We start from the raw sequence: 24,130 nt of genomic DNA, 5'->3' as shown, positions 1-24,130 counted from the left end.
CCTGAACCTGAGAAATAGTGTCACTCCTATTACACTGTGCAAAATGTCTTGTTCTTTTAGTCTTCTCCATTCCTTGGGGATTCTTTACCTGACTCAAATGTTCTCTTTTACCCTATCCAATTTAGAGTTCCCCTAATTAAATAGTTTCAAAGGAGAGTAGAAACAGACTTTTGGGAATTGTATACTAAATTGGAAGGTCATATGGGTAACTTGAGTAAGAGAGAACGTCAGGCATTGAATGAATTGAAAAAAGATTGTGGTAATTAAGAACGCAGCCTCTGCCCTTAAACATGTCCCTTAAATTGGCATGTGATCTAAATTACTCCATCAATTGTTATTTAAGTTCAAATACTTTAAACACCATATAAGAAGTATAGTGCATATTGGTATAATTATACAGTTGAGGGCCCCAGACTTTGTACAGGTCACTGGAAAAGAAAACATTTCTCAACTGATATTCACACAATACCTGGAATTACCAAGCAGCTGTAACTAGTTAAATTTTAATTTGCTAATTTAAATATGTCAATAAATATGTCTCACCGTGTACGATTAAACTGCACAATAATGTTGGTGTTCCACTAAATTTCAGATTCATACTGTACTTTTCGTGGAAAAGAGGGATCCAGTGTTAAATATGCTGCACTACTTGGCTTAGATGATACAAGCTATTTAATGAGCAATTTACATTAAGGCCACTGCAATAAATACTGCTGCAGATTAGGTCTGTCTTTTGTTGCTGTTGTATTAAATGATTAAATAATGCTAAATATACTTACATAACTGAAATTCAAATGAAACCAGTAGGTGCTCAGAGGTTAACTTATTTAGCAGTGCCTGGCTTCTCTTGATAAATCCTCTACTTGATGTTTTTTCTGCTTCACTGATGCCAACACTGACTGTTCCAAATTACTTTATTTAACACAGGGCCCAGCCTCCTATCCCAGAGTGCACTTCAGCTCAATTCTAAACCTGAAGGGTCTTTCCAGTATTCATCAAGTTACCATAGCAACCAGACCCTTGCCTTGGGGGAATCATCAGCATTGCAGTTCCCAAGCCGCAGTAATCAAGCCAGATCTGCCATTCAGAGCTACAGCCAAGTAAGTGGACAAGTACTGTATTTTCATGTTTGCCTGTTAGAGCTGCAGGCAGCTGCATAGCTTTACTGTTCTGCCAGACCAGACATCTTTACATTTTATTCCATCACACTTAGCTGTCATTGATTCTGCTGATGCTGTCATTTTTGTGAAGCTTCCAGTGTAAAAGTCTTCTTTTCAAAAACGAAATAAAAAGAAATGCAGTATTTTCTTTGAGTGCATATTACAAAACATTAAGATGTTATGTGAAAAAAAAATGTTTTAGATGTTCCATTACATTGCAGTCATTATGCTTAATATATGTTTTGCTATGTTATCCTATAGAATGAATAGAAAAGCATATATGGTACTAATTTTTCAGGTTGCTAACACTTAAATACACACACAGCCATCTGTATCAAAACTATACCTTTGATATTAGAAAATGGAAATATATTATCCTAATCAAATCTTTCTTCTGAGGTAACAAATGTTTTTCATTTAATTCCCCCTGCTTGGAAATGTGAGATGTGAGATGTACCCACTAGATCCAGAACCACATAATGTACTTGAACTCCAGATTTTGACCGTTCATTGTTTATTCCTGTGATAATAACTGAATGTCTATAAGGATTCTCATTCATCTAGATCGCTTTTCTGAGTTTTCTTGAAAACTCACAGACATCTAATCACAATTGTTCCATTGAACTTATTCAGTTAAGTGTTGGCTGAAACTCACACGAGTGAGAAAGTATGATCCAGTTACAATGGCACCATAATTCTCATTGAGGCAGGTGTTTATCTTTCAAAGTATATGACTGAAAGTGTGAATTGTTTTGAATCCACTGAGCTAAGGATGTCAAAGAGTGAATTGTAAGTTTCTGACATGTGGTGTCGCTGGTCCCCTCCTCTGTTCAAGGATGGGTTTTCCAGTCTGGCATAAATGGCCTCTTTCACACCTCTTTTAAATCATCTGCCTCCTGGGACCAAAGTAAGCATGATACTATCCACAAAGGAGTGTCCCTTTTCCTTGAGATTTACTCCTATACTGAGGAGTTTGCCCTCCTATGTCGGGTCATTCTCTTACAAAATGGTTTCCCCAATGTATAAGTCTGAGTAGTCTTTACTACACTGGACAAGAAAGACCATATTACTTGTTTTTTGTGTTAATGTCAAAGATAGATTATACATCTTCATCAGCATATTGTAATCAAACCATAGAGGAAGAAAGAAGAAACAAAAAGGTCCAAATGTCTGTGTGCTGTCTACTGTCCACAGTCAGTTGCTACCATTTAGTGGAGAGTTGGAGAATTTTTCTGGGGAGGGGGGAGAGGGAAGTTCCAGGCAGAAATAAGTATTCCATTGTAAAGACCTGTATCTATATAATTCAATCTGAAAAGATAAGTAAACAATAATTAATGCCCCCCATGTACAGCAGTAAATATTAGACCATTATAACACAATTTTATGCTCTTATACATACCTAAAGTATCCATAGGTATAGCATAGCTAACAACCTGGTTTGGCATTTCATGTTGTTTAAATTTGAGCAGTTTGATCAGTCCTGTTCATGTTGAATTATCGATGAATGCAGACCAAGGGTGCCAAATAGCCCAGTGTTTTCTCCTTGCATCATAGGATTCTGCATGCAATTTCTCAAATTTTCAGATATCCTCCATTTCTGAGATCTATTCGGTTAGTGTAGGTAGTAATTCCATTTGCAAAGGAATTATGATTTTAGCGGCATTTAGAGCAAACTGAGTCAAGTATTTTTTATAATAGGCAATGGAGTGGTTATTACGATGAAGAAGGATTGACGGCGCATCTTTTTCCTGTTTCATTTGTAATCTGTTATTACATATGTCTATGATCTCATTCCAAAATTTTTGTATCTCTGTACATTCCCAGAATATGTGTAGCATTGATCCAGGGGATTGTTCACATCGCCAGCATTTTTCTGACATATCCGGAAACATTTTTCTTTGCTTGATCGAGGTATTGTACCAGTTGGTGACAATTTTGTAGAAGTTCTCTAAAATTCTACAGCTTCTCTGGCCTATGAATGATTTAGAGGTTATTTCCTCTAACTCTTGCTCTGAGAAAGTTTTGCCTAGGGTTTTCCACCATTTTTCAAAGTGGGGTAGGCTTGTTAGTGGAATAGCAGTTTTTAGCAGTTAGGAGTTGGTATAATGAGGAAATATTGCATAGAGGGGTCTGCATTTGTCGCCAAAAATTCTCAAAGTTAGTGTAGACTTGGTCCCCTGTAATACCTTTGAGAATCGTTGAAATTAAACTTCCAAGTTGTTGATAATTAAAATAATCAGATGTAGTGAGTGAGAACGTTTTCTTCAATTGTTCCCAGTTGGGAAGAGTCCCTCTTGGGCATATCTGAAAAATTTGAGAAACTGTGCCATGTCACCAGTTAACGAAATAACCTCTTTGGAGACCTGGGGGAAAGTCTGGGTTATGTATCAGAGGAGTAAGTAGTGATTTAAGTGACATCATATTTGCTCGATACTTCAAAGAATCCCACATATTTAGGGTGTAACTTATTAACGGATGACTGTCCAGGAGGGCTGTTCGCTTTCCGGGGTGTAGCCATGGAAGGAGCTTTAATAGTTAAACTGCATATGATTGCTCAATAGCTATCCAGGCTTTAAAGTGGTCATAATAGGTCCAGTCTAATGTAATAATTAGTTTGTTTAATGTGGGAAAAAATTCTGGAGGAGGTTTCATTGGAAGAGACTGAAATATATACAGTAGTCTCGGGAGAACGTTTATTTTAAGAGTATTTATTCTGCCAAACCAGGATAACGTTTTATTGATCCACATATTTAAATCCTAAATGTCTAATCTCATGAATAATAGAACCATAATTATTATGAACCCAGTCTTTGTACCTTGCAGTCAAAGAGATGCCTAAGTAGGTTAATTTGTCTTTAGTCCAGTGAAATAGGAACCGTTCTGTCAGAAGTGCTTCCATGGAAGCAGCGAGAATATTGAGTGTGCTTGATTTATCATAGTTTATCTTGAAATCACTAAGCTGGCTATATGTGCTTATTTCTTGTAGTAAGTTTGGTAGGGGGATCAAAGGCTGGGTTAGTGTGAAAAGTAGATCATCCGCATAAGCACATGTTTTATGTTGTGTATTATTTATAGTCCATTGATATTGGGGTTTTGACGGATATGGGAGAGGAGTGGCTCAGGGGTCAAAACAAAGAGAAGTGGGGAGAGCTTTCTTTAGAGAAATATGCTCTGAAAGAGAATTGTTTTATTTATCCATTTTAGGATATTGGCGCCCAATCCTATAAGCCTAAGACACTGGAATATGAAATCCCAGCGCACTCTAACAAATGCCTTTCTGGCGTCTGTTGATAATAGAAAGAGTGGGGTACCGGCTCGTTCAGCTGATATGATAACATTTAGTAATTTGTGGAAGTTATCTCTCGTTTCTCTCCTTGGGAGAAACCCCGCTTGGTCTGTGTGCATTATTTTAGATAGGCCCGGTTTCAACCGTATGGAGAGAATATTGGGCAAAAGCTTGATATCTTTAGTAATCAGTGATATAGGCCTATAGCTGGTGGGAGAGGCTGGGTCTTTTCTTTTTTTAATGATAAGGCTAATATGGGCTTCCAATGAAATTGGGAACCAGGAGTGTGCATGTTTTATTTTGTTGAAAGCTTTAGTAAGTGCTGTGATAATGTCAGTTCAGGCTTTTGACAAAACTAAAAGCCGTCTGGGCCAGGGCATTTACTAGAAGGGGCATTTTTTAACGCTTGTTTAAGTTCAGCGATAGAGATATTTTGTTCTAAGGTTTGGATCCACTCTTGATCCCCTCGCCTCATGTGTGAAGTGTTCAAAGTATTCTATATATTGGGTGTCTTTTGAGCGGTGCTTGGTGAGGTGGGGGTGTCCTTGTCAATCTGGTATAGTTGTTTATAGAAATCAGTACCTTTTGAATGCCCTTAGGAGAAGCTGTCCATTTGGTAATTTCATTATGTGAAAATGTGATTTTTGTTTTCTTTAATTTTTAGTGCTCTTGCTAATAGTTTGCTACATTTATTACCATGATCGTAGAACCTCTTTTTCATTATGAAATTTGCTCTATCTGTTTGTGTTTGTATTAAAGGTTTTAACTCCTGCCAAGCTTTTGTTAGTCATGCCAAAATTTGGGGTCTTGAGATATTTGATGTCCTGTCTTAAGTGTTGTATATTGGTTAGCAGGCTAATTTTATTTTCTCCTTTGCTTCTCTTAAGTTTAGCCCCTTCTTGGATCAGAATGCCACGTAAGATTCTATTATGTAGAAATAGAACTCTCAACACATCTAGAGGGAAGCAGGCATATATATATATATATATATATATATATATATACACCCTGATATATGTACCAAGGGTATCTTTTGCACTAAATAATAGGTACTTTATTAAACATATCCCCACACCACCACAAAGACCCCCTGTGATGCTGACAGCCCAAGGTAGATCCCCTCTGTTTATGTTATAAAAAAAAAATTTAGGAGTGATGTGTGTAATCTTTTTCCTGTGGATGCATAGTTCTCCATGTATCCAGAGAAAAATCCAATTTAGGTTGTAAAGGGGTATTCAGATCACCCACAACTATCAGGGTCCCTTCAGCAAATAGCAGTAAAGCTTCCTGAATCTTTTCCATAATTTTATTCTGCTCATTGTTGGGTAAATAGATTGAGGCAACAGTAAATGTGGTGGAATGTAATTTTCCTTTGATAAACACATAGTTGCCGTTTGGATCAATTTTGGTGGCTTCTATCGATAGGGGCAAACTGGTAGCTAGAATAATAGCTGTACCTCTGACTTTTGTTGACTGCGGGGTGCTATGAATCATGATAAAGTATTGTTTGTCAAACCATTTTGGAATATGATTGATTGTAAACTCTACGGGGCAGGGACCTCCATCCTCTTGTGTTTTTGACTCTCATCGCAACTGTATATTTTATTTATTTGTCTTTATTGTAATACTTTGTATTTATCTATTATCTTAATAAACCCCTGTTTGTATTAATGTATTATACTGTACAGCGCTGCGTACATAAGTAGCGCTTTATAAATAAAGATATACATTTTATAATGTGTTTCCTGAATCAGTGTGACATGGACTTTTTTAGCTTTTAGTTCTTATAGCAAAGCCTTCCTCTTCCAGGGGGAATTTAGTCCATTCACGTTGATTGAGCAAACCTTTAGAGTATTAAATAGTTGTTTACCTCTATTATACGTTCCAAGGGTGAGCAATTTAGTCCTTGCCTGGAGGGTGGGAGGAAAGGTGATAACAAAGTAGAGAAAGGGGAGAAGAGATAAGAAACCAAGGGGTATAGAAAAGGTGATACAGGTATAGGACCCGTTATCCAGAATGCTTGGGACCAAGGGTATTCCGGATAAGGGGTCTTTCCGTAATTTGGATATCCATACCTTAAATCTACTAAAAAATCTATAAAACATTAATTAAACCCAATAGGATTGTTTTGCATCCAATAAGGATTAATTATATCTAAGTTGGGATCAATTACATGGTACTGTTTTATTACTACTACTACTACAGTACCTCACAGAAGGTTATGATCAAATTAAGGAATATTGGCCTAGAACATAATATTTGTAATTGGATAGAGAACTGGCTGAAGGATAGATTACAAAGAGTGGTGGTAAATTGAACATTTTCTAATTGGACCAGTCCTTTGCTTTTTAACTTGTTTATTAATGACCTGGAGGTGGGCATAGAAAGTACTGTTTCTATTTTTGCTGATGACACAAAATTATGCAAAACTATAAGTTCCATGCAGGATGCTGCCGCTTTGCAGAGCGATTTGACAAAATTGGAAAACTGGGCAGCAAACTGGAAAATGAGGTTCAATGTTGATAAGTGCAAAGTTATGCATTTTGGTAGAAATAATATAAACGCGAACTATCTACTGAATGGTAGTGTGTTGGGGGTATCCTTAATGGAGAAGGATCTAGGGGTTTTTGTTGATAACAAGTTGTCTAATTCCAGGCAGTGTCATTCTGTGGCTACTAAAGCAAATAAAGTGCTGTCTTGTATAAAAAAGGGCATTGACTCAAGGGATGAAAACATAATTTTGCCTCTTTATAGGTCCCTGGTAAGGCCTCACCTTGAGTATGCAGTGCAGTTTTGGGCTCCAGTCCTTAAGAAGGATATTAATGAGCTGGAGAGAGTGCAGAGACGTACAACTAAACTGGTTAAGGGGATGGAAGATTTAAACTATGAGGTTAGACTGTCGAGGTTGGGGTTTTTTTCTCTGGAAAAGAGGCGCTTGCGAGGGGACATGATTACTCTGTACAAGTACATTAGAGGGGATTATAGGCAGATGGGGGATGTTCTTTTTTCCCATAAAAACAATCAACGCACCAGAGGTCACCCCTTTAGATTAGAGGAACGGAGCTTCCATTTGAAGCAGCGTAGGTGGTTTTTCACGGTGAGGGCAGTGAGGTTGTGGAATGCCCTTCCTAGAGATGTGGTAATGGCAGATTCTGTTAATGCCTACAAGAGGGGCCTGGATGAGTTCCAGAATATCCAAGGCTATTGTGATACTAATATCTACAGTTAGTATTAGTGGTTGTATATATAGTTTATGTATGTGAGTGTATAGATTGGTAGGTGTGGGTTGTGTGTGCTGGGTTTACTTGGATGGGTTGAACTTGATGGACTCTGGTCTTTTTTCAACCCTATGTAACTATGTAACTATGTAACTATGTAACTACAGAGAAAAAGGAAATCAGTTTTAAAATTCTGAATTATTTGGAAATGGAGTCTATGGGAGATGGGCTTTCCGTAATTTGGAGCTTTCTGGATAACGGGTTTCCGGATAAGGGATCCAATACCTGTATATAAGCCACTAAGGGGACCATGGGGTCCAACTTAAAGAACGTCCTAGTGTGGTATGTGGAGTTGCCTCCTTTGGTGGATGGAAGATACTTTGGAGAATAACGTATCCGGCGATGTCTCTGTGTCGTCGACCTAGTCACAATGATAGGATAACATATTAACTTCTAAAAAGAAGGGAGGGAAACACCATCCTGATTGCATACACAAAAGTCATTGGTCCGGGAGATGTCATAGGTGGTTAGAAAAGAAACAGAATAAAAATAAAAAAATCAAGGTTGTCTTAAGTATTTTTAAACAACAGGCATACAGTATTGTACCAACATGGATTATTTACATTCTTAATATAAGCCTTGAATGTCGTGCTGATCCTCCCCATGAACAGAGAAAGAGAAAAAAAAAAAAAAGAGGGGGGAGCCTAAGTTCAGTTATTATTATTTTCAAAGCCTATGTAGTTATTGGCATATCTCAAAAAAAAAAAGGGGGGGGGGGAAGATATGGAGGAGGAGGATTCCTATTCTTTTAGGAATGTAGGGATGCTCCCTTTACCCAGATTTGCATGTTATTAGGAACATAAAAGGATAGTCATATATAACATAACTTATAATAAAGAACTATCACGTGTTTCTACGAGTTTCTTAAACTTCAGTACAGCAAAGCTGTCAAAAACCTGCACCATGTAAGTCCAACAGGGCTTTATGATTGTCTCTTGTTAAGAGGGGTATTTGGTAGACTGGCAGGTGATTGAGTATTTAGCCTCTTCCTCCATTGCCTAGATGGGGTGAGATCTCTCCTTGATGTAGGGGTAGTTGGGATCTCCGGAATGTGAGCTGGAGCAGCACCATCGGGTGTGCCTAGTATATAGTGACTCCAATCTGTTAAATCCGGTATTGGCATTTACTATTGTTGGCAAAATTGGGCTGTTTTCATGGGATAGCGTAAGGCATAAGTTTTTCCTTCTATGTGTGCAAGTAATGCAAAAGGGAATCCCCATTTAGAAGAAATGCTGCCACAGTAAGGGGCTTGAGTAAGAGGAGTTGGGTAATGGTAGAAGCGGCTAAGTCTTGATATAGACTTAAAGTGTTGTTTTCAAAGTGTAACTCATTTGTATTGCGAGTTTTTTGAAGGATCTGATCTTTAATTTCAAATCTCGTCATACACCCTTTCAATGTCTAAAGCTGGGGTCTCAAGGGCCTGCAGGATTTCAGTAAACAATTTAACTGCAAAATCACGTAGATCTTCATTAGGAACCGCTACAGGGATACCCCTTATATGAATATTACATCGTGGCTGCGGTTCTCTAGATCCTCAGTATGCCTTCTTAAGTCTAAGATGGCTAAGTTGTGTTTTTGTAGGGATTTGTCATGTACAGAGGCATCTCTGAGAGGTTATGCGCTCCTCAAGTTCCTCTAATGTATCGCGCACGGTTGCAATTTCTTGTCTTAATGCTGCAGATTCAGTGTAAATACTTTGTAGTTTGTTTTATATCGTTGCCCAGGGTATGCAAGTCTGCTTTGCTGGGCAGTTGGGATAGTATGTTGTAGATCCCTTCTATATTGCTGCTAACCTCTGAAGCGGTGTCTGAAGCAGCATGCAGATCTGGGCTCTCCTCTGACTCATCCACTATTTTGTCTTCCCCTTGCGCATCAGAAATCTCTTGCGATCTCGGGGAGAACTGCTTAATCCTGCTAGAGGAGGCTGTATCTTTATGATTGGAAGAGTTGGTGAGTATACCGTGCTTGTTATGTTTCCCCATCTTTTGGTGTATGCCAGAAAAGCACCTTTATCAGGTCAACGACACGGAGCTCAGCCAGAACACATCTCAGTCCTCAACCATGCGGCCACACACCCTGACCATATTACTTTTCATGTGCTTAAGTGTTGGGTCTTTAGGGTGCACCAACTTCCATTTCTGGGTGTTGCTGGGTTTGAAAAACACAGGAATTTGATGTTTGTTGAAGATTCTCCTAAGTTTTTCTGCTGTTCCAGCATCATATGGGATGACTATGTTGCTTTACCTGTTATGTGTGTGTTGAATTTGTTTTGATATAAGCCCAGACTGGGCACCCTCAAGTTTCAGAGCACCTTTCAAATGTTTGTATTCCTTCTCTTTAGCCTCTGCATTAGTATGTTCTAGAGAGTGGTGGGAATCAAACAGCAAATATTTATCAGTGTGAGTGGGTTTCCTGTATACGTCAATATCCAGGTTGTCCCTTATTTAATCACTATTGCACAGTCCAAAAATGCCAGTTTGCTATCTTTTAGATCTTCCCTTGTGAACATGATGTTTCTGGAACGTCACGTACTTTAATTTTGACCCAGGTTTCATCCACATATCTGAACCAATGACTTGGGGGGAGATTTATCAATCCACAAACGCTCCAAATGCGTCCGAATGCGTTTTTTTCAAAATGATCGTTATTTTTGCAAAATTTTGTCGCCGTTGCAACTTTTTTGTATCTTGCGCAAATTTTTCGTTGACATTGCGACAAATTTGTATTGTTGCGCCGAGTACGAAAGTTTAGGATTCATTCAAGCTTCGGTATCGTGACATTCCTTGGGCCAGGTTGGAGCTGCCATTGAGTCCTATGGGAGGCTTCCAAAATCATGCACAGAAGGATCAAAGTCGGAAAGGTTTTCCTGCCGTTTACGATCGTTCAATACAAAAAAGTAATGACGGCAGCGAAAAATTAGTGCAAGATACAAAAAAGTTGCAACGGCGATAAAAAAGTTGCGATCTTCAGAAATAATCGTTTCCAATCTGAATTTTTCCGATTCGGGATTCAAACTCGTGTTTTAATGAATCGGCCCCTTGGTGTTGTTCCCTTGAAGGTGTCCAATCCGAGTGGTGGTGGTGTCTCGTTTCATCCGTTTTTTCACTGTTTCCATTGCCTTGGTGGCGGCTATGCATGTAAATAGAAATGTAACATCAGGGGACACCATTGTCTCATTGGTCTCCAGCTTTACCTCATGCACTTTTTTGACAAAGTCCATGGAGTTCTGAATGTTGTGTACTGTGTTTCCAACTAAGGGAGCTAAGATGATTGCCACATATTTAGTGATGTTATAAGTCACAGAGGTAATGCTGCTCACAATTGGCCTCAGAGGGGCTCCTCACTTATGTATTTTTGGAAGTCCAAATATGCATGGAGTGGCTTCACCTGGGTATAGGCGATGATACAAAGTGGACTGATGACATTGTCCTTCTAAAGCTGTTGCAAGCAGGCTAACCTTTTTCTTGTAACTGCTCGTTGGATCCCTCTTGGTGCAACAAACCGGTTGCTCTGTAAGAAGCAGAGAAGTCTTCCACTCAAGAAAAGGCATAAGAGAAGAGATGAAGTAAGGCACAGAGGAATGGAGGGCTTTGAAGGTTAAGAGAAGGAGTTTTTAAGTTATTCTTTGTTTAATGGGAAGCCATGATAAGGACTTTAGCAGTGAAAGGGCCTGAGCTCTCTTTGATAAGAAGAGGAGAATTCTGACAGCTGCATTTAAAACAGACTGTAGGGGAGTTGGGGAGGCCAGTTAGTAGCAGGTTACAGTGGTCTAGTCGGGATACAATGAGAGCATGCACAAGCAGCCTAGCTATTACATTTGAAAGAAAAGGACGGATTTTGGCAATATTGTGTAAGAAAAAGTGACACGTTTTGACAATGGTGTTAATATGGTCAGAGAAGGTCAGAGAAGAACAATGTGCCAAGTTAAAAATGTTGACAAGGCTTAGGTGTATCAGTTGAGTTTTTGTTAATTTCAGTTTGAAGTGGCGTTGGTTCATCCAATTTAAGATTTCTAGGAGGCAGTTAGACATTTTAGTCTCAGTTTCAACTGTTAATGAAGGGGTTCGAAAAGTATATTTGGATATCATCAGCATACTGATCACATTTAAAACCAAATGAGTATATGAGATTTCCCAAAGTAAGTGTGTAGAGGGAGAATAACAATAGCCCAAGTACAGAGCCTTGCGATACCCCTACATTAAAAGGAATTGGAGATGAGGTTTTGTTAGCAAAAGAGACAGTGAAGGATCGGTTAGAAAGGTAAGAAGAGATCCAGGAATGATCCTTATGAATAATTAATACAGAATTTGCATCAGGAGGGAGTGGTCGACTGTAAGGATTAGTATAGAGTACTGACCTTTGGCTTTGGCCAACTCTGCACAGTACAGTCTCAGTAGAGTGCACAGGCCAGAAACCAGATTGCAGAAGGATGTAGAAGGGTATTGAATATAGAGAACAGGCATCATGGATTAGATTTATTATTGTTTATAAGGGTTTTGCAGTACTCCTGTTTAGCCTTTGACAAGGCAGATTTGAGGCATGGCAATATGAATTTATAATGGATAAAGTTCACTTGCGAATGGGATTTCCTCCACATACTTTCCACAGACCTTGTGTGGGAGTGTAAGAATTTTGTTTGTAAATTCAGCCAGAGCCATGGGTATTAAGCCCGAGTACGCTTAGGCTGAAGGGGTTCAAATGAGTCAATGGTGTTGGCCAGTATGTAGTTGTACTCGCTAACCAGGGTATCAGGGTCAGACTTCGACCCTGAAAAAAAACTGGACCTGAAAGAGTGAGCTAAGACCGGGAGGTCTATGTTTATAATTTTTACACCTATGTGCACTTATTGCACTGCTTGCTTATAATGCAACATTGCAGTTTCTGATTTTGTTAATTGATTATTATTGATTACTGAGAATTTTTTTATGCGTGGGTCTTGCGATTTTAGATTTTTTGCATGTCTAGGTTTTTCATATGGAGTTCTTTGTTAAGATCTTGCAAAAGGCTTGCATAAATATTTGCATTATGTGCTGGTGTTGCCCATCCCATTTGGTGAATGTATATTTTGCAGGCATGTTGTGTTCAGGAGTAGACCAATAATAAGCAGCAGCTATGTGCCAAAGATTTATATTAGTAAATGCACAAAATGTGTAAAAGTTTATGTAGCATAGTGAATATGGAAGGGCCCAATTTGTGATGGGACTTAGTGAAAAAAGTAAAAATACAATCCTTTCAGTTTTAACAAGCTCTTTTCTCTGTTTGAACATTTTTTTCCAAATTGCTAAGCCCCCCTTTAACCAACATTGCATTAGTTTTTGTAGCTTTGCAATTCAGTAGCGTATAATACCCCTCATAGAACAGAACTGAGTTTAAATTCTCAAAATGTCAACACACATTCTGATAAGCTAACAGTTTAATTTGCTCTAATGAGTATGTAAATTAATTTAAATAAAATTTTCCTGTCAGGAATTTGTTTTTTGCAGGAAAAGGTTAATAACTGTAAATAACTGTGAATTCTATAGATTCATATTATACAAGATGTACAGTATTTGGGCACCTTAACTATATATGTATTCATATTCAAAACACAAATTAAGATATAACAGAATCATTGTAGAGGTACAATATCCATTTCTAAAGAAATATGGATTATTAGTCAACCATAAAAAGGCCATTCACATAGACAACCATGAGTAGAAAAAATGGTAAGCATGTTTTATATCTCTATTAATTTGTATAAACAGTTTACTGACAAGGGTTCTGCATTTCTACATAGTGCAATCTTTTTAAATACCAGATGTCTATGAACATATTTGTTTGTCTCCCTGTACCCAGGTTGCTGGCTGGTTCTGTTTCAAGATGATTATATAGTTGTCCATAATAGGAGTCCCATAGGAACCAGTCCTCTAGAAAGGGCAATGAGGTGTCATAAAGCAAATCTGTTAAGTAGTCCATACGTTGAATATGTTGCATTTTGTTCTGTTCAGGTATGGAGAGTGCTGTAGGGCTTTTCCAGTAAGCTGTGATCTGGCAGTGTGTTCCTAATAATACACTTTGTAATACTTTTTGGGTTTGTTTGCCTACTCCCTGTATTGATAATTTCAGTAAATGTGTCAGTGGATCTCTATTTAGAAGAGGCAAGGAATTTTTGAATGGATATTCAGTGGTTTTGTCCCATAGTGATGATATTACCAGGCATGACCAAAATATATGATACATCGCATCTGGGTTGTGATTGCAGCACCAGCATGCAGATGATGCTCCTGGAAAGAGAAAGAGACAAATTTTCCTTTAGGGTAGTGCATATGGAAGTTGTAGAAAGTACCATCCAGATTGTCTCCCATTGTTCCAATGTTATGTGGGTACCCAACTCTGCATCCCAATTGATCATTTAAGGGTGTGGCAAATCCTCTATTCATTGGTAGGTAAGGAAGCTGTACAATGTAGAAATCATGCCCTTTTGTGCTATTAATTGTACACAAAAATGTTCAAAATATGTCAGGTCTTGTTTTTTCAACCTTGGGCACAGAAAGCCAACATAATGTCGCAACTGATAATACATATAGGGGCTGATTCACTAAAGGTCGAAAAAACGAGTGCTATTTATAGCATGAGTTAAAAATATTATCACTTCTTATTTTTTGAGAGTTAATGATCAATTCACTAAAAGGACACTTGTCTGAATTAAGAAGCGATGTTCTTGTCATTATTTATCTGGCAATGACCAATTTTCAAGCGTTATTTTCCGCCGCGTGCGATATATATTTTGCTGCACGCAATATTAGCACATGCTATTACGCACGTAACCATTACTTTCTGAAAACTAGAGTTATGAAAATTACCATTTCCCTGAAAACTCTAGGATGCATCACTCTAGGGCAATCACATACACAAAATCTACTGCAAACTCCATCTTGTCTTGCCAAGCGCTCACGAACCGCAAAGTTTTTTGAGTACCGCCTACCCCAAGTAGGTGTTAATATTAGCACAGATTATGGCAATATTTCACATGTTTAACGCTTCATATGTGATGGAAATGCAATGCAATGCAATGGAAATAACTCTTTGCGATAATGCGCTTTTTTACGCATGTGGTATGAGTGACCAATGAATCGGTACTTAATTATCGCACGCTTTTTAATGCAAAAAACTATGCGATAAGCGTTAACTACCTTTAGTGAATCGGCCCCATAGTCTTTCAGGCCTTGAAGCTGGTACCGTCTTATTAAGTCTACCTTATCCATAAACGTATGTATTTTAGCATCAAATAGTTGTTGACAAACTAAACTTTGGGTTGTGCAAGTAAGGAGTCAATAGGGATCCCATTTGATTTTATTTTAATGGGTTGTCTTTCGAGGCCCATAATCTAAGGTTGAATTGTATTGGTTTGGGCAGGGATCCCATATCCATCTTATTCCTTCAGCCCAAAGTAAGACACTGGGATATTGTAAGGAACTATCAGGACTTGAATCCTGTATGGCCTGTTCAGGGGCTGTCCAGGTACCGCTCAGCCACAGGCGACTGAGGTTGTTGTGCCATTATTACTTCTGGGAGTTCCTTGTAGCCTTATTTTCCCTTTTGCCAGGTGTTGGCAATTATTCATTTTGTTCCCTTTAAAAGGTCCCTCCCCTGTTTGGTCCTGGTTAGATTATTTTTTTAATCTTGTTCACGAATCTGTATGCTGTGTTGTTCCTGACCTTGTGATGCAAAGTGCTGTTCCTGAGTTCTTGATAATCTGTGTTTCTAGTAAAAAAAAAATTTCTAAAAAGTTTTGCAAGTGAAAGGTTGCCTCTTTACTAGGGGAAAAGAGACATATTAGAGTCTCCTCCTAGCATAATTCTTTAGATTTAATAAAAAGTTATCTTATTGAGTACTTTTTGTAAGAAATTAACTTGCCTTACGTTTGGGACATAAAGGGTTGGCAATTAATATCTGTACCCCTTCCAGTGTACCTTCTTAAATAATATAATGACCATTTGGGTCCACCCACATGTGTCGAAGTTGGAAAGCTGGGGTTTTACTATATAAGGTATAAAAGTAATAAGGAAAGTTTCTGTCATGGAGCCTCCAGGTTACTTTAGATGCATGGTGTGTTTCTTGAAGGAGTGCTATATCTATATGTTGCTTCTTTAGCCCTGTAATTATTAATTTTCTCTAACCCTCCTGGTTAATAAGTGGTGTCAAAGCGATCCTGTGCTTTGTCTGGTTCTGCTAGCTAGTTAAGAAAAATTATTTCAGAGAGTCTATAGAGAGATCATGGGAGTATGCTCTTTGAGCTGTGTGGGGTCAATTGCCTGATGTGCGTTTAGCAATGCTACCTGCTTCCCTCTTGACTCCACCCATCTTGTTAATTGCATGTTTTGCTAGTCATGTAATTAGCGGCCTTTATAAACCTGCTGCTGGCAACTCCCAGTGCTCGATCATCATTCTTGCTGAGCCTGATCTAGCCGCTATCCTGATTCTGGACATCTTATGATTCAGTGATCCGTGATTCCTGTGTTCCCTGCCTGTGCCCTGCCTGGTTCCTTGCATCTGTTCTCCTCTCCCTACCTGGTACACTGTCTTTTGTGGATCCCCCTGGTTTGACCTACGGCCTTTTTACTTGACCTCGTTTGCCTGCTGCCTGCCACTGACCTTAGCCTGCCTTTTGGACCTTGACAGTATTCTGCCAGACCTGACCTACTTGCCTGTTTACAGACTCTGTTTATTCTGCCTCATCACAGGCCTGTATATTGACACTTATTTTTGTTCTATTTGGTTTCTATTAAATGCCTTTGCTTCACCCCACTTGGCCTTCACATTCCATCCAGCCATTTAAGGGTGTTTCTGGGGGTTACTCTGCATATAGGCTCCTTCCTGCTGGTCACTCACAAGAGGCCAGTCCTGACAGGTTTGTTTGCTTTAGGTTTTGCTTTTTCCCAGAAGGGTTGCATTCTGTTCTGTTTAGGAGAAGATGAGGGAGATGTTGAAGGCAGCTTCTCTGTTATGCCCAGTGTCGCTAAAAGGCTGTTGCTCTGGTAGCTGTCGGTCAGTGTATATTGTCTGCCATTTCTGTTGATAACAAGTTTAAAGGGCTATCCCTAATGAAAGGGGATCTTGTTGTCTCTGAGCAGTTGAGTATGTGGGCATAGAGCCTGTCTCTTAGCTAGTGTCATAGAAGATATATCATTATAAAGCCATAGCGTAGCTTCCTGATGTTCAATTGTATGACGTGTTCTGGTGGCTGCTATTACTTTATCTTTCAAAGTAGTGGACTTTTTTAATGACGTCCTTTGGTAGTTTGAGGTTGGCTGTGGGGCTCTATGAGCCCTGTCTAGGCGCCATGCTTCTGGTGGGATCTCAGGGACTAGAGTTGAGAATAAGTTTTGGAGATATGCCGTGAGATCAGGTTGTTTAATGGAGTCAGGTATGGCTCTTACTCATATGTTGCATTGGCTGTTCCTGTCTCCAGGGCCTGTGCCTCTGTGTCTGTGATGGTGGACATATAAACCTCCACCCCCCAGCCCCTTAATCATTTTTCCTGTCCAGGTCACTGGTGCTATATGCTCATTACGTCTTGCTAGGTGCTACTCTTGAGTGTGGGTAGCAGCGTTCTCCCTGAATCTTGTGGGTCAGACCGCCATGACGGTCTGTTGTCCCACTCAGCTGTGACGAGGTACCGGGATATGCACCTGTGTGGTTTGCAACTGGGGGAAGCTGCAAGCAGCAGTGAACTGTTTGCCATGGAGCCAGCGGGGAGACTTGTGCCACGTGGTTTGGCGGGTAGGGCGGAAGCTGCAGACTCACATGCATTCCATTTCCTGGATGTGACATGTAGGCTACATACTCATGTCCTTTGCATTGCTGGATGCAGAGCACACAGATGACATCAGGATAAGCGTCTATTTTAATAGATTTTTGCAGCAAATCAGTCTGATCACTAGAGAGTGAGTGTCTGACTGGACTACAACAACTTGCTGTAAGCCTGATGTAATCCTGTTTTGCCATTGCCCCATGTTCTTATGCTTGGGAAGGCATCTTATTTATGGATTTCCTTTTCTTTTGGAACTAATGTGATGGAACAGCCTAGCTCTGGGAAGGAGTCTCAGCCTAAGGGTCCCTGGTAAGCATTGCTCCAGGATTTTTTCTGGGGAAGTACCTGGGCATGAGGTGAATGCTGATATTTTTATTTTTAGCCTCCCTGTCAACAGCGAATCTCAGAAAGAGAATGCTCAAGCTAGAAGGTCTGCCAACATACAGCAACCAGTAGGGGAATTTCACAAAGCTGGAGTGACACAAATTGATACACTTTCCCTTATAATACAAGCAGTGGTTCAAGGAGTGCAAGAAGCTTCTTCTTCTCTGGCTGCAAGGAAGTGGAAGAGAAGTATAGAATCTATTTGACTCTTTGTCAGAGGTGTCAGATGAGGAGTTGTATGACCCTAGAGAAGGTCAGTCATTATATCTGAAAATGGTGAAGTCTTTTTGGAGGATGAGACTGCATTGCATTCTGCGGCTATAGACATCCTAGTCAAAGCTGTAAGGAAAGCACTAACCTTGGCGGAAGAGGCTCCCTTCCCTGAAGAAAAAAGTAGCCACCTTTCAGGTTATCACCTCAGAATGGAAGGTGACAGTGAAAAAAGTGTTGATACAGGGGAAGTTTGCAAAGAGATATCTAGTGGAGGAGGCATTTCTAAAGTGTGGGATAGTCCTTCAAAAGTTGATGCTGCAGTAGTGTGGTTAGCAAAGAAGACTACTCTTCCTGTGGACAACACTGAGGAATTTATGGAGAAACGATTGGAATTGAACTTAAAAAAAATTGTCTGTGGCAGCTGGAGCATCCTGAAGACCTGCAGTCACCTTATTATTGACATCCAGGGCTATGAAGGTCTGACTAGATAATTTGGAGAATGATATTACCTCAAATGTTAACAGATCGAACGCAGATCTCTGAAGCTTTATATCTGACTTTATATCTTTCTGGTTCGGTCAGGGTTCTCAATCCCCCGAGGTTGAATTTTCATCTGTTTGCCAGAAGAAGTAAAACAGAGTTTAAACGTGTGGCTTGTTCCGGAGAATCTTTCACTGGGACTTGCCCTTGCAGAACAGAGTGGCTAATCATCACAACAGATGCCTCAGAATCATGTTGGGTGGCAGTCCTGGACACTCAAGGTCAGCGGGACTGTCTCACTGTTTCTTCCAATATCCTGGAGTTAAAGGAGAAGGAAAGGCTAGTAAAGAGTTAATCTCAAGCTGCAGGCATACCTTCAGTTGTCTCAATAGTGCCCTTAAGTCTCCCCATATTTCTCCTGTTCAGAAGATCTGAAGCCAAACAGGAAGAAAAAACACTGAGCTGTGTAAAGAAAGTTCCCATAATGCCTTGCTCCTGCACAGACGCCGGGACCAAGTGAACATGCTCAGTTAGTAAGACTATGAGTCAGCTTCCTGCTTATTGGCTCAGATCCACATTCCTAAGGGAGGGGGAGTGAGCTCTTAGCAGTCTTGAGGGAGGGGGAGCAGGAGAGAGCAGGAAGCTGAAAGCTGCATGTCTGTGGCAGAGGAAAAGAGACACAACTATTCTTTTTACAGAGAAGTCAGTGCAGTGTTTCTGTAAGTGCTTATGGCTGTATTTACATAGACCTTTCTGATAAAGCTTACTTAGTTTTTACTCTTTTAAGGGAAATAAGGCAGGCATTTCTGGCTTTTTCCCAGAAGATATCCCAAAGATGGGTAAAAATCAGGTCAGACAATGCTACAGCCATAGCCTACATCCAAAGGCAAGGAGGGACCAAAAGTCCAAACCTTATGAAAGAGGTGTCCCCAATAATTGTTTGGGCACAGCAGAATTTGGCTGGCTTGGCCACCTTGCATGTGCCAGGAGTGCAGAACCTCCAAGCTAACTTTCTCAGTCACAATACATTAGACCCAAAGAAATGGAGTCTAAATCCTGCAGTGTTCTATCTGATCATTCAGAGGTTCGGAACCCTTAGAAATAGATCTGATGGTGACAATTTGGAACCACAAGTGTCAGATGTTCTTCTCGAGAAATCCTTGCCGATCTTCAGTGGGGTAGAGGCTTTGCTTCAAGACTGGAGCGAGACATTTGCCTATGTATTTCCTCCCTTTCACATGATATGGAGAATATTGAGAAAGATAGACAGGGAAAAGGCTCTAGTTATAGTGTAATTCTCCAGTGGCCAAGACATCCTTGATATCCACTGCTCCGGCAGTTGGCAGTGGAGACACAGCTAAGCTTCCTCCTTGGCAAAATCTGTTGTCACAGGGCCCAATTTATTTCAAGGATGTATGTCATCTGTGATAGCTTGGAAGTTGAAAGGCAGAGTTTGTTGAGGGGAGGTTTTCAAGAAGAACTTTTATCCTTGCTTTTAAAATCAAGGAAGACCTCCACCTGTGCTCAGTACTATAAAGTGTGGAATTGTTTTGCAAAATTTGCTCTGGAGAGAAATTGTCATCCACAAAATCCTGATTCGAACCTAGTGGTTCAGTTTCAGTTCTCTTGATACAGAAAAAATCAGCCAATGCTGAAACGCTGAAATTCGCTGCAAATCTGTGCCTGGTGAAAAATTTCACTCATCACTAATGTCGGCTCCATTTGAACCACTGGAGAAAGACTGGCACGCAACATTGAAGGTATTATTTTTGGTGGCCATTACGTCAGCCTGTCGAGTCGGGGAACTATGTTCATTCTAAGACAAAGAACCACATACTGTGGTATTTGAGGACAAGGTGGTGATGAGGCCAGTATTCCAAAAGTGAAATCTTAATTCCATTCTGAGTTGGAGGTGGTTTTACCATCATTTTGTTCAGACCCCAAGCAGGAGAGACTTTGACACACTTTAGATTTGGTTCGAGCAATATGTCATTATTTAGAACGGACTAGCTCATGGCGCAAGACTGACAAGTTTGTTTGTGATTCCAAGAGGCCCGAGGAAGAGTTGTGTCCCATCTAAAGTAAGGGTCAGTCGATGGGTTGTCTCCTGTATCATCTTGGCATAGCATTTGGTTGGCAAGGAGATCCCAAGGGATCTTAAGGCACATTCCACCAGAGCAATGGCTACATCCTCAAAAGCAGAAGCCGGGCTCTGCCAGAAGCAGTTTGCAAAGCGGCAAGGTGGTCTTCTGCATCTACCTTTACTGTAGGCTGGATGTGTTGCATTCCCAAGAGGTGAGATTTTGGAGGAAAATTCTTCAAGCAGTCCTTCGCTGAATGTTCTGTAGTAAATTGTTTAAGCAGCCTCCGGTGTCCCTCCCTTCTTTAGCTTGAGGAATTTCCATTGTTAGTGATTTGCAAATGCACCTCCCTAAACTAAACTCAACTTTGTATGGACAGACTGGAGAATACACTCAAAAGAGAGAGAGGCAGGCTGCAACATTTTTCGCAACCTAGGCAAAATACATATAAATTCTCGTATAAAATCTCAAAGAAATACCCTTTGTTTTTGATTTCCTACTTAGTGCATGACAGAGGAGAAAAAGAACATACTTTACTGAAAATTGATTCTGGAGAGGTACTACAATACATATAAACATAATCAGCATAGATTGCATAATATCTTTTACACTTTTATAAGTAGGCTCATAAGGGTGCTATTGTGTTAGATCCCCTTAAAATTGCAGGGCAACAGATGTTAATATTAAGAAGTTATGGTTGCCTTGCTCAGAAACCCAGCGCTGCTAAGAACCTACTGTATGAATTATTGGTCCATAGTGTAAAATGGGACAGTAAAATATGCAAACATTATATGAAGTTTTATTCTTTGATAATATTCAGTTCCCTTAGGCAGGAGATAGGCCTGTCAATTTAAGTAGCATTTACAGTAATCAATATTTATGATCACCATACATTTTCTCATAATTCATTTAATACAGCTGCAGTTATTGGATTGCCCATCAATATTTCTTTGCAATTTATCTTCCACATGAGACTTACTCAGTAAAAGCTGAAGTCACATGTTTCAACAATTTCTTTCTAAAGAATGGAAATACTGATATAGATTTTTTTTTGCATGGCTAGGCTTTGAGCAGTTCAGCCTTTTTTCGTGTATTAGTGTGTGCATGCGTATGTGTGCAACAAAATTAGAAATTGATTACTGTAAACAAGCACATATCCTACATTCAATAGATTCTCTGTTGAGGTGAAATGTTTAAGCCTTTTCTGCATAAGTAGATAAAAGGTTTGGATTATTGGTAGTTCATTGATATATTTTTTGTAATAGAATGATATTCCTTATAAAAGTGGATAAAGTGGATATTAAAAAGTTAGCTTCTCTGTGTTCTGTTGCTTGAACTGGTTGAAATCTTGAATTTTTGCTGCTTTAATAACTATTTTTTATTATTGTACCTGGTACTAATGAACCAATCACTCCCACTATGTTAAACATGTTGGGTTGGTATATGCCTCTGAGATGTTTTAAGTAGAAACTGATAATAAAATCACTACAATAAAGCCTTAACCTCATCTGTGTCCCAAAAATATATTTGTGGGGATGGTGATGAAATAATAAAAAACACAATATGTAAGACTATATTAATCAGCTCTTCTTTTCAGCAAATATTAATTTTTTATAACACAGCTGACACTCCTTTCAGCCTTATATACAACTCTCAGCGCTGCTTTATTGCGGTAATTTGATTTCTTAAAGAGGCACAACAGATCCTGTTTTCAGATTGAACACCGTAAATTCTGAGGTATTACAAACAGACAGGATAGTGCAGGTATGGGAACTATTATCTGGAATGCTTGGTACCAGTGCATTCTGGATAATGTCTCTGTAATTTGAAGCACCATACTACCAACTACATAAAACATTTAAACATTAAAATGGTCTAATTAAATTATTTTGCCACCAACATGGATTTATGTTAGCTTTGTTGTCAATAAGCAAAAGTTTATGTCTTATTAGAAACAGTAAATTAAATAAGAAGAATAATTTGTTTAAAAAGGACCCTCTTAAAAAATGGGATGTCTAAAAAATGCGAGTCTTTTTCGGCGATTTCCCGAAATCGCGCCGCCGCGTCTGCCATCCCGCCGGCGACTTACATGTTCGCCGGTGGGATGGCAGAGGGAAGGCAACTCGGGGAGATTAGTCGCCCGCGAGCAGGGAGTTTTGCCGCGGGCGACTAATCTCCCCGTGTACCAGAGCCCTAACAATAGCCTTCAAATGGAAAACAACAGCCACACCAACCATTGCTGAGATTATTTAGAGAGTCAACAACAACAGACACTTTGAATCTAGAATATCTACATATCTGGTCCATATGGGAACTAAAGGTGGCCATACACGGGCCGACTATAGCTGCCGATATCGGTCCCTTGGACCGATTCGGCAGCTAATCGGCCCGTGTATGGGGAGAGCAGATCGGCCTGGTTTTAATTTTTCAAAAGAAAAATTAAAACCAGAGGGAAAAGGCGAGATAAGAAATTTTGCGTTGCTCCCAGAAAAAATGGTCTATTAGTTACAGTGACTTATTAATGGGCTAAAAATAATAGTACACTTTTAGTGATGAGCGAAACCATTTCGCTTCGCCAAAAAATTTGTGAAACTTCTTAAAGATTTGCGAAACATAACTTATTTGACATGAGCCAGTCATTTTTTATTGTTTTGCTTCAGTCATGATCTTAAGTATGCATTACATACTTGGTATGCATACCTCATTAAACAATTAGAACAGTGTGATCTAATACAAAAATATTTACTACATACTTTTTACAACTACACTAGTATTTATTACATAAGGTATATTTAAACGTAAAGTTGAAAAAGTTGCACAAAAGCCCTAAGTGATCACCCATCAGAATGCTTTTATGGAGGGATTTTTACAATAAACAGATAAAACCCAAAATGATCTTTGGGGCCTAGCATATCTTTCAAATAAATTGGAATGCTGTGTGATAGTAAGGAAGCATCTGCTGGGGATTTTCTATTCTACTATTATTTTGTGCATTATTAGACTTCAGACAAGAGCTCTGTGCTGCCTCGCAGATTTCTAAGAAGATCAGAGACCTCCTGCTCAGAGGTATCTGACAATGTACTGTTTTAATTCACATGCAAATTGCACTAGAGATTGAATGAAAGTGAGTCTCAATGTGATTCCTTTTTTTCTTTCCTGCAATCGCTTGTCGTAGATCCACATTTTTCCTGTGTTTTGTGTCACTGTAAATTAAAAAAATTTTTGTACCCATACAGGTGAATGAGATTCTGGAAATTTTAAGAAAGCCTGTGTTTTGAATACAACTGTAATTGGTACTAAAAGTGGTACTTTATTATGGACATGTTCTCATGATTGCAGTTTAACATAGTTTTAGCCAAAGATTGTTGCACTCAGTTTCCTTAGTTTACACTTTCACTGCCCTGCAATAATTATCTCTTTTTAATTGCCTGCCTTAGAACTGAATTCTTACAGCA

At 39.4% G+C, this 24,130-nt stretch overlaps 1 protein-coding gene across 12 annotated transcripts in view; it reads left to right on the top strand.

Annotated features, from left to right (window-relative positions):
* Nucleotides 1-24,130, top strand: part of ctnnd2 (catenin delta 2) — a 494,372-nt gene that overhangs the window by 253,586 nt on the left and 216,656 nt on the right. For all 12 annotated transcript variants that reach the window (XM_031903685.1, XM_031903679.1, XM_031903678.1 and 9 more), the window contains one exon: nt 928-1,100. In XM_031903685.1, coding sequence (XP_031759545.1) covers nt 928-1,100 — 173 coding nt within the window. The remainder of the gene's footprint in view (nt 1-927; nt 1,101-24,130) is intronic.

The sequence above is a fragment of the Xenopus tropicalis genome, chromosome 6 (assembly GCF_000004195.4).
Source record: "Xenopus tropicalis strain Nigerian chromosome 6, UCB_Xtro_10.0, whole genome shotgun sequence".
In the NCBI taxonomy this organism is placed as follows: Eukaryota; Metazoa; Chordata; class Amphibia; order Anura; family Pipidae; genus Xenopus; species Xenopus tropicalis.
This window is presented reverse-complemented; position numbering and strand designations above follow the sequence as displayed.